This window comes from Cicer arietinum, chromosome 5, assembly GCF_000331145.2.
Source record: "Cicer arietinum cultivar CDC Frontier isolate Library 1 chromosome 5, Cicar.CDCFrontier_v2.0, whole genome shotgun sequence".
Lineage (NCBI taxonomy): Eukaryota > Viridiplantae > Streptophyta > Magnoliopsida > Fabales > Fabaceae > Cicer > Cicer arietinum.
The window spans coordinates 43,261,174-43,273,787 of NC_021164.2; the positions used below are offsets into that span (position 1 = coordinate 43,261,174).

The window sequence follows — 12,614 nt, forward strand, 5'->3', positions numbered from 1 at the left end:
AGGTCTGGTTTTTTATTTTACAAATTTGAAGTATTGAATATAAATTTTTTTTTTTAAAGAAAGATGGTTGGGTTGACCTATTGGCCCTCGCTGCCTAGAGTGTCTGACAAGATTTAAATATTAGTTGTCCGATGGTTAAGTACTTATTTAAGCTAAATGTCGAAGGTATTAAGGAGTTGAAGGACCAAGAGTTCAAACTCTAAAGAATGTGTAAAAATGACAACATAACCAATTACTTACATTTATCTATAAAAAATATTAGCAGCCCATTACATAATTAGTCGGTTGTATTGGCCCATATATATTGTGTCAAACCAAGTAGGACAAATGTATTTGACAAGTCTAGTAATGACCCTTGGCTTTAGTTAATTTTTTATTGATTTATTTTTATAATTTTATCCTTTCAAACATCAAATAAATGTTCTTTGATATATTTGGTCTACTAACACCTTTATTTTACTAAAGTCCACTCAACCCTTAAAGCTTATTTATTGATATTTTTGTTCCAATAAATGTATTATCATCAAAACTAATTACAGCCTAAAATCCCAAATTTCTTATAGTTCTTAAAAAAAATGGTTCTAATAACTAGGGTGGGGTTAATTGTTAGAACCAAAGATATTCTTATAGTTCTTTGTGTATGGTTGGTTAGCAGATATTCACAAGAAAAGATGCACGATATATAAATCCATGACCCTCAACTCAACCTATTTGCATGGCCCACAGTACAAGAATATTAGCGTAGATTGTCAAGTGCAATTACTATTAAATTGGTCCATCCTCTATGGTATCCCCTCTTCTTTAGTTGGAACAAAGTTATTCTCGTTCTTTTTGGACAACAGTTTTGTTTTATTGTATTTGTATTTTAAGTTTTAACCTATCTGGAAAAGGTTTTATTCTTTGCTACGTAATACACATGCCTAAAGTTCAGGATCATAAAGAGAATGATACCACGATCAAATCCAAATTCAGCTGTATTCACCAACTCATACTTTGCTTTGATGTGAAGCAACAACAAAAGTTCGCCATTTTAATTCTATTGCATCCACAAGAAAGAATGGTAACATTCATTTGATGTTTAAATGAGCCAAAAAAATGAAAAATTTCAACAATAGAAAATACTTAACCATTAAAGAGAGACAAATGTATATTTCATTAAAAATATTTTAGTGTCCAAAAATATTCTTTATCTTGAAATATTCTTTCGCCCTAAACTTTTCTCTTAAAAAAAATTTTCAGCAGATGATTGGGCACCAGCGAATCCATATATAATAGTGACAAGTACAAATAAAGTGGTTTACCTTATGAATCATTATTTTATTTTTATAGTGGAAATTTATAAATAAAATAAATCAAGATTTTAATTTTTTATTTTGCCTTCCAATTTTCATAGAAAATGGTTCTACTACATATGTCCAACTATTGTTCAACCAAAGCTTCTACTATGTCCTGCATAGATAACTTGTAAACTTAGTTGGTGAACTAAATAGCAACAGATGAGATTTAAGAAATAAGTTTCAGATTCAAATATGGGAAAACTAACACAACATCTAATTTAATAACATTTGCTTATAAAATAAATCTAAAATAAATAAATTAAAAACAAAACAAAACAAAAAACAGAGCTTGTACTATTTCAAAATATAAAACAAAAAGGTATTTTTTAATCAACTGAAACCACAGCTGGGCTAATTTCCCTTACTCCCAACATATAAAGATCCGAGAACATAAGCAGTAACTTCCACATTCGACTAATCAGTGATAGATGTTAAGAATTTAAACTACTTATGTTTTAGCTTTGTACTCAAACAAATTTGGAATCATTGAACAATAATATTAATATTAATAATAATAATAATATAGTAATACATAACTAATTCTACATTTGAAACTCATAGGACGGTTGCATTAAATCCAAAATGATGAGGGAAACAAGCATATCCCAAAGGATGTAAATATTAACAGCATTCATCATCACCCACATGTAACAAAACACAAATTGCATCCAATAGTTCTAGGTTCATAATAAAAGATGAAAAACTAAGTAACAATGCATGGTGACACACAACTAACCAATCTACTGAAATAAAAGGACAGAACAAACAAGTAGGAAACTAATAAGGTGCAGTACCAATTAAAGCAAACAACAAAAATAGACACTCCAACCAACAAAAACTAATGACCCCAAATAAAGATTCCCTAATGAAAATAGAATTCTCATCAAAACTTATCTGCCCTGTCCCTTTTTTCTCTTTGAATGCAAATCAAATTTCGGTGATGATTGATTGGTCCTCACTTGGCCATCATAACTTTGACAAACTCCTCATAATTGATCTGTCCATCACCATCAACATCAGCCTCGCGAATCATCTCATCAACTTCTTCGTCTGTCAGCTTCTCACCGAGATTCGTCATAACATGGCGGAGCTCAGCTGCAGAAATAAAACCGTTCTGATCCTTGTCAAACACACGGAAGGCTTCCTTAAGTTCCTCCTCTGAATCAGTGTCTTTCATCTTGCGAGCCATCAGGTTGAGGAATTCTGGGAAATCAATGGTACCATTTCCATCAGCATCGACTTCATTTATCATGTCCTGCAGCTCTGCCTCAGTTGGGTTTTGCCCAAGAGACCGCATTACAGTTCCAAGTTCCTTGGTAGTAATACAACCTATAGCATGTTACAAAACAGTTAAACACATAAAGTGATTCAGCCTCACAAAGAACTAATTACAAGACACAGTTTGACAAACATGAACAAAAATACAGAATATAAGAATATATCAAAGTTTTGTTGAAACCAAAGTCTCAAAAGAAAAATGAAAAATAGTCGCAAGAGTATATAAAGGCATTGAAAGTGTTCTCTAAGCATTATTATCTCTCTGTGATTTCATTTAAGTTAAAACCGAGGCATGTATTCAGAAATAGAATACTTCAAAGCAATGCATATTTATTTAGTAGACAAGTCATCCGAACAAGAGATCACCATTATTGTATGAATACATGGATGTTGGGGTTACCCTGTCCACCATGGTATACCACAGTAGAAACAGCCACAATATAATTCATACCATAAAGGGAAAGATATTTAGAAATGATAAAATTCAAATGTGCATCTTTGGGTACATAAGAACATCTAGCAATAAGAAACCAAATAACCCATTCCCTCAAGAGATCTACATATCGAAGTTCATCGCAGCAAAGACCCACATGAAACATAACATTGCCCTATTTCTGTTGTCAAACCTACAACCCCAATCTTATATGAAAATTTGCAGAACTCTGACTCTTCAAATCACGGAAAATTGCTTGTAAAACCAATCCTCAACTTGAAATGCGAAAAAAAATTGATATTACCAATACTAAGGAGAACAAAACTTAGAACAAGTAGCCATAGATCTAGGTTTTTCAACTAAAGAATAAGATAAATAAGGCTTGTCATGAGCGGATACAAGAATTGCCCCAATATATCAATTTCTTACAACAATCTAATTTACATTCTATTCTCCAATATCACAAACACTAAAATCTCAACATGAAAGACAACAAAACGCCACCCAAATGCAGCCCCACGAACTCAAAGGACTCATCCCATATAAATTATAACCTATGAAGCACCAATACTAACACAAACACCAGACACAATGCTAACACGTCGATATCTAACAATTTGGGAGAAAAATGAATTAATTGAATGTAATTCATGTCTCAGTGTTGGTGCTGCTATGAAGATTATAAGTAAATCTAGTACAAAAGAATATATCCAAAAAAATTCCCATCAAAGCAAAAAAAAAAACAACAAATCAAACCCCATTTCAAAATTCAAAAACGGAATTTAAAATCTCACGATCCACATCCACGCATACTCAGAATCAGGACACGCCAAATATACCCGCAAGAAAAGGATTAAAAAAGGCAAATGAAACAAACAAATTCCATTAACAACAACAACAACAACAATCAATACATCAAAAAGTCAACATAAAAAGTCAATCATAGAAGGAACCCTAGATCACCACCCATAAATTTTTTCAAACAAATAATTTTCTACCAAATTAAAAAACAAAAAGGTAATTTAAACAAACACGAAACATGCAAAAACAAAAAAAGAATTTGAATAACCAGATCTAAGAAACAACACAAAGAACACAAAAAAGTAATAATAATCGCAAAAGGAGAAAAAGGGATCTGAGAAAAGAGACCATCGCCGTCCTTATCGAAGAGGCTGAAGGCTTCCTTGAACTCAGCGATCTGATCGTCGGTGAGCTGGTCGGCCATTGGAGGTGAGAGAAGGACGTTTGGGTAAGCGAGAAAATGAGAGAAAGAGAAGTAAAATGAAGAAAACGAATGTGGAAAATATGAGAGGAGGAACGAGGGATATTTATATACCTAGTTCGTGAGGCTATTGTCTGAATATCTTTCTTCTATTTTTTTCTTCTACAACTAAAATAATATTGTGCTTCATAAATTATTTTCCTTTCATGCTATTATTTTCTATATATATATTCTGTTATTTAATGCTACATTACAATGTATCAATTTTCATTTTTTATTAAAAAAATCAATATTACACTTAAATTTATGTCGACTCTTGCTCTTCGTATCTAAAACTTGGATTAGAGTTTGTTTAATACCGGCGAATTTTTTTAATTGTTCTGTATTTTTAATGCAAAAAGATTTACAATATTAATATATTACAATTATATATGAATATAATTTTAAACTTAATTTTATTAAAAATCAAATAACTTTAATAATTTGATAGTTATAATTAATTAATGGTATAAAAAAAATTTATATTAATAATGTATATAATTTAAACTCTACTAACAAAATATCTTCTTTCGCATGTGTTGTACGTGTTTGTAATTTTTTTTTAAATAATTATTTATTATCAATGTAATATTTAGAATTTTAAGAAAAATATTCATAGTATTATTTGATATATTTTTTAATATATGAGAATATAATCTTGTCATATATATTATTATAATATTGTTATAATTTTTATAACATGATCAATAATAAATATATGTCGTGTGTATGATTTATAAAGTAAATTATGATTGGTGTATTATAATTTTTTTTAAAATTTTATTTATAAAATATTTAAGATAAACATTACTAATCAAAGATTTAATTCATATATATTGTAAATAAATTACAACTATTATACATTAAAAATATTTAATTTTTATCATAATTAATTTTAAAATCATATTTATGAATGATTGTGATTTACTATAATTATTGATAAATATTCATGTAGAATGTTGGAACCAAGATGATTTATGAATGATTATAATTTGTAAATTATAATTATTGCACTATTATTTTTCTTCAAATTTTTTTGTTGTTGAAGATATTTAGGAAATACATAAAATACATATTTCTCTTTAACTAATTTATTTGTGGAAAACTATCTTTTAACTAATTGACCAGTAACAAATATTTGTCTCGTGTAGATGTGAATGGTAAATATAATCAATGTATTGTAATTTTCTTCAAATTTTGATCTAGAAAATATTTAAGTGACACACTACTAATGAAATACATATTTATCTTGTAACTAATTGATTTGTGGTAAACAATATTTGTCCCATGTATGATAAATATTCATGTAGAATGTTGGAACCAAGATGGTTCGGATACAACCCTTACTTTTTGTGTTTTGATGACAACAAAACAATACATAATAAGAGAATAGTTTATCCTCTAACATTTTCTTAAGTTATAGAGAATAGAGAATACATTTAGTAAAATAGTCATAGAAAGAGCTAAGCTCATTTGATAATAAGTCGTTTGGTTATTATCATTTGATGACATCAAGCTCTAAAGTACATTGAAAGAAAAAGAAGTTAGTTGGTTCAAAGAAGCCGAGTGCATGTCTACACCTCAACATTTGTATTTGGTGATGATGTTAGTTGAAACAAGTGAAGGATCAAACGATAGAAATATTAGAAGCATTTCTACGTTGTACAAGTCCAAACTCTAAAGAAAAATATCTTTGATAAAGAATTTGAATCAATTGATCGTACAACGACAACTTGTAATGTAGCCCTAGTCCTGCAACTCCAATACTGCAAAGTATATGTCATTAATGGCTACAATTTCAATAGTTATCTCTAAACGTTTGTTTTCTCAAGCTCTATAAAAGGAACTTCAAATTAAATAATGATGTTGACGAACATCCACACGTTAAAAAGATTATTGTTGGTTAGACAAAAATTTAAACCACAGTAATATCTTGACAAAAGTCCACATAAGATCGTTCTAATGAATTTTCATGAAGAAATAAACAAATAAAATGATTGGATAAATCCAATATCACAATGAGAGAAAAGAAAAATACAAGTTCAAATTGAATGGAAAATATTCAGAAAAAATATTTGAACAAGATTAACAAAAATATAAATTCTCTATGTGAAGAGTTACTAGATCTTGTTGTAAATCAACTAAGTGGATAAATTATATCATCTTAACAAGAGTTAAAAACTTGAATTGATATAGGATTTAAGAAAAATTTTCCAACTTCATAATATTGTTCCTTTTCCACAAGGGGAGAAGTGGCTTGTCATGACACATCAAAAGTGTAAAAACATTTTCTATGATATCAATGTTTTTCTATTCTACCTAACTTCTCAAACCAACCTTTCTTTTCTCCCTACCACTCTAAACAATCATTCATCTCCTTCACCACCTAACCTATTAGCCAAGCTAACCTCATACCTACCGCTCATCACTAAACTTACTACAATATTATCACCATTGCCTCTTCTCTTACTCTTTCTTTCCTTTTCTCTTTATATTTTTCATTTTCCATTTGTTTTCTTCAAACCTTATATCAAACTCCTTCTTATCATTTTCCCCTTTTTATCTACCTCTACATCTCACACAAGCCCCCGTTCACACATTAAGCTCCCATAGACCACATAAACCCTCCATATTTCCTTCTATAGAAGATGCAAATCATTGTAAAGACTTATGATCTTAGTAGAATTTGTCCTTGCCGACATCAATATGAATGATTCTCAAAATCTATTCTACTAAAGGAAATGAGTATGAACACCTACAGTATGAATCTTTCAATTAGTCTTAACATCACAAAAAAATTATATATTTTCTTAGTATATAAAAAACAACTTGATATGACCTTCTTGGATGTTGAATATTGGACGAAAATAGATTCTATGTTCATCAACATCAATCACCCTAGAAAAGTCTACAAGAAGGTTGTCGATTCATACAACTTATTTTTCAAATGCTCAAGAGAGAAATTTAAAGAAAGATATTACTCCTATAGTAACTTGAGAGACAAATTAGTATTATGTATTAGGAATTTGGTGATTCAAATCTAATACGTAAAACTAAATTTGCTAACTTGTTTAGAAAATCCAATGACAACTTTTAGATTTTATACCCATTTTTGTTTTCAAACCCTTTTATAATCATTGTAATAAGACGATCCAAGTCTCATTCAATGAAACCCAAATGAATACTCATATTAAATATTAAAACATAAATAATATAAGAGAAACAATATAAAAAAAATGGAAGCATGGTCAAATATCCACATCTTAACATAATGGCACAAGGTCGAATGTCTTGTGGGCTTCAAAAGGGTACCACATGTAATAAATGATCATCAAAAGATACAACTAACAAATGATATTACAACAATACAAGAGCGACCTCATGGAGTACTTTGACACCACCAGGTCGACCCCCACGTTTGGTAAAAGTAAGTACAGAAAGAGACATGATGGATTTCCTGTGAGCTTCCCAAATGGCACCTAAAAGTGTAGGTCACATTGCCCACATAATCCATTGTTCCTCTAGAAGCACATTGTTGCCATATATCCCCTATGTCATATCGAATCTCTAAATCACTATAGATTGGACAACTTAGAATCTATAATAGGTGCACCAGTAGTAAGTCTGACATCTTCTTCTCGCAACTTTATAGTACAAGTGTGTCCAGAGCGACAACAACAAATTAGATCTAAGACACTCATGACACCAAAAAAATGGGAAAGAAATAGTAAAGTATAAGTTAATAGTGCACACAACACATATAGCAAATATATTAACCACCCTCGAATGTCATTCTCTCATACCAAGCCTAACTAGTCATGAATGCATGTCAATGCAGCCTAATACCTTTACACTAATTTTTCAAAAACACTCTATGGTAACATTTAAACGAAGATCATTTGACTTCATGTGGAGTCGATATGTAATAAGTTGATCACAACTCAAGTGCACTACATATAAATATACTCATCGGGATCTAGGCAATCAATAAACCTTGTGCCCTCATAAACACGAAATTGGACTTTCACAACAATAATGCAATGCTACTTTATGAGCCACTCACAATTTATTCATTTCATAAGTCATGACATTCTCTGTTGCTAGTACGATCTTGTCGTTTACTTTAATAAATTTTTCATCATTACAAAACTTCTATTGGGTCATAAATACATTGACTGTTGGTACAACCTTTTTTTTATTTTTAATATTTTCAATTAAAACAAACAAAACCTTAGCAAAGGGCCATGCTCTTAACCATAATAATTTCAAAATATTTTCATCTATCGCCTCACTTATGCACAAAAAACCATTAGTTGAGTTGAATCGTCTATCCTAAGGTGATAACATTTTATACCAACCACGTATTCAAATGTTAATCAACCAAACTTAACAAAAGTCACATATCACAAACAATCATATAACACATAGGGCAATTAGTTCCTAACAAATAGTCAACACAAAACAATCTTAAGTTCCATAATTAGTCATTCTAAGAGATAAATGGCTAGCCACAATTTAACTCTCATTCAATGTTACTCCTAAGATTCACCAAATGAGCATTAGTGTCGTTAACTACTCATCCCAAGTGAAGTCGTGGGAACTTGACCACTACTAAAACTATAACTTTACTTTAATTATCACATTGAACACATAATATTGTCCTGCCTTAATATGAGCAAACATATGGGCAACAATGCTACTAATAGATTTTTAGCAGTATATAGTCATGCTTTTGTGAGCATTTGAGAGTACCTACACTCAAACAACCAACAGAATCGATATGTCCCAACATCACTTTTTCTCATTGAACAAAAACACACTGACAACATAATGATATTGAGATGTATTACAATATGTTTAAGATTTCTTAACACTTCCCCAACATACAATAATATCTATGATAAGTTAATGATACCATCGTCTATGTCGAAACTACCTATATTTGGACACAAACACAAAAATCACAACGAATTGGAGTTAGGATGCTCATAACTAAGACATGAAAACATAAATAAAATGGAAGGAAAATTATATTTGGATTTGCTCACCAAAACGATCTCTAGACGTCAAAATTAAAGCCTTCACTTGTGCCAAAATATTGATATAATTTAAAATGTTTAAAAATATAAATAGAATTATGAAGTGCGTGAATTGAAATGATATTGAAACTTAAAAGTGCAGATAATTGTAAGTATGAAGAATTATAGAATATGAATATCAATCAAAAGATGAAAAAAATGATAAGCCTTAAAGTGAATGATCGCTACAAAGAAATGTGGTTTCTTGATAAGATCAAAATTATGGTCCAATTTAGAACCAAATAGACAAAACTCTCAAAAATACACAAAGTGCAATTTTTGAACAAACTCGTCTAATTTCTAATAATGACCGTGAATTATACATATGGGGATGGAATAAATCATTTTGTTGATTGCTTACAAAGAGAAAAATTGCATTAAACTAGTGTTACTCTAGTTTGAAAGTGCAACTCCCTCTTGAATTCTTTCCCCCCCTTGAATTCCCTTCTCTCTTCCATATGAATGGAGATTACGAAACTAAGAAAACTCAATCAGCTCTCAAAGTATCCAAGATTGATTGCTTCTACACAAAAAAGGACTCTTGTACGCCCTTTTGAAGCCGCATTTTTGTCCTCCTTGTATGCTTTCGCCAAAGTTTAAAAATCAACAAAAACACACCAAACACAACCAAAACTTAAATTGGATAGTGCACCAATTACTTGTAGTCCATGCTCCTTATTTTTAGAAAAGCGACACAAGAAAATAAACACAAGGGTTGGTACATAATTAAATAAATATTATGCACCCCACTTTTAGTTACAATTTTATTAACATAAAACAAAAATGGACAACATTTGATGCTCCCAACTCTCCTCCTTTATTCTTGAAACTAAATTTTAATATTGAAGATTTGATCTAAATTGCTCATCCTAGAATTATATCACTATGCACCCCACTTTTAGTTACAATTTTATTAACATAAAACAAAAATGGACAACATTTGATGCTCCCAACTCTCCTCCTTTATTCTTGAAACTAAATTTTAATATTGAAGATTTGATCTAAATTGCTCATCCCAGAATTATATCACTATGTTAGGATGATTGCCACTGTATTGGAATTATACTCAATACGGGTGACTCATGTGTTTTATATGTGTTCATGTTTATTCTACCATTTTACACCTTAACATGTTATTGACCCTTCGTGTTTGTGTGTTTGACGTTTATAGCGCAGACGTCTCACATACTACAAGTATCTCCACCCTCCTCAAAACACAACATCGAAAGCTAGTTTCTAGAAGTGTATTTAATATCACATGAGTAAAATATAAAGATGAATGACCAATTCTTTTTATTCATAAACATTAAAGAAGATGGGTTAAAAATTCCCAAGAAATATAGAATTGTGGATATGACCAACACAAAAGACAACTTTGCTCATAAAACAAAAGCAAGTACATAAAAATAAATTAAAATATGTGGTACTTTCAGGTATAGAAATAAACATGCATGCATTTGGACTCCCCAACATAGACGTGGAAATGTGAGAAAGGAGATAGTGAGTCATTGGATGGAGGAATTGACTTGTTGGAGAATTTAAGAGAGTGGGTGAGTAACTGTAACACCTCGATTTTTAACAGCGTGAGTGTATTTTTTTTTTCTTTCAAAAATCAACTAATGAAAAACCAAAGCGTAACACAAACGATAATTGTCATAATTAATTACATCATAATTATAACAAACTGAAATAGTTGTGAGGCGATAAACTAAAATATCCAAATATAAAATACGCAGGGGCTATGAGACCTATCAGACATCGCTCATACCCCTGGGGTATTCTCGCCAGACACATGTACAAGTACTGCTCCAAGAAATACTAATCCCCATGGTCACGTCAAAAAAAATGGAACATGGACCCACCAAGACAGAAATCATCTGACCGTATAAGTATAGTTACAGTCATCCCAAAATGAAATAAGAACAACCACCAAAAGAAAGATATCAAGTCCTTATACAACCACCTAATCTGATCATGCTACAAAAACTACACAACCCGGGTGATCTCCACGCGCCCCGCAAGATCCTCCTGACACTTCCTCGGTCAGGTATGACTAACTACTTTCCCATCTGCAGGGTACTAACCGGTAGGATGATCTTGTTTCTCATCTGAGGGTAAAGCCTAGATTTCCACAATAGTTGTAAAGGTCACCAACCGAAATTAACAAATATCACATAGCAAAATTCTTATATTTTCAAATGCTCAAAAGAACCTTTCGTCTTAGCATACTCCTCGAAAGGGTTTTCATATGTCCAAAAATGCATAAACAATGTTGAAAAATGAAGTTTTAACAAACTGCACTGTCATAGCCGAATACAACAGAGAAAATGCAGATTTTCAGTTCTAAAATAGCTCTGAATCAATCAACACTTCGAATATTCATTAAATCAATTATGAACACATAATTACATCAAAACTTAATCAACCCAACTTCACACCTCAAAGCAATTACGACAAATCACAACAACATCCGAATATGTATATACAATCATCACAGTATAACAAACATAACTCGCATGCCAAACACTCTAATGCAATGCGTATATGCCAAAATGCATGATTCCAGAATTCCAAACCAAAATCCTCCTCGAAGGGCGTAAATCATAATTGTACAGCCTCTCACAAACCAGTACTAATTACCAATGTGCAATCTCTCACGGATCAACATGATTTACTAGCGTGCAGTCTCTCACAGACCAGCACGACATACAAGAGTGCAGTCGCTCACAGACCAGCACAATTTACTAGCATGCAGTCTCTCACAAACCAGCACGATTTTCTAAAGTGCAATCGCTCACAAATCAGTACATTCTAGAGTGCAATCTCTCACAGATCAGCACGACGCGATAATCCCCGCAAGGATAAGATGAACCAACAATTCACATGGCATCATCCTGTGGCCCATCATGGTCACCACTATCACCATGGCCCCATCGCGGTCACCATGTACTATGAAATGCATGAGCATACTCTTACTCTTTTCACCATAATCATTAAATAAATGCAGCTATTAAAAGATTCCCCATTTTTAATACTCATTTAACACTAATGATTTTTCAAACACAACACAGAGCATGCTCAACCATATTTATTCACACCAATTAAAATTTCTACAACCACATATAAATCACAACTCCAAATTTCATTCACACCTAAATTGAATTAAATTCATTTTCCACCAAGTCACACATAAATTTCTTCTCAAAAATTCATAATATTAATTATGA

General features: G+C 31.3%; 1 protein-coding gene across 1 annotated transcript; it reads right to left on the reverse strand.

Moving 5' to 3' along the window:
- Positions 1-2,002: 2,002 nt before the first annotated feature.
- Positions 2,003-4,321, reverse strand: CAM (calmodulin; the record flags this gene model as incomplete). Its single annotated transcript, NM_001279096.1, is given in 2 exon segments — positions 2,003-2,666; positions 4,198-4,321. Coding segments are annotated over 2 exon segments (450 nt in total). The 3' UTR covers positions 2,003-2,292.
- Between the last annotated feature and the right edge of the window lie 8,293 nt (positions 4,322-12,614).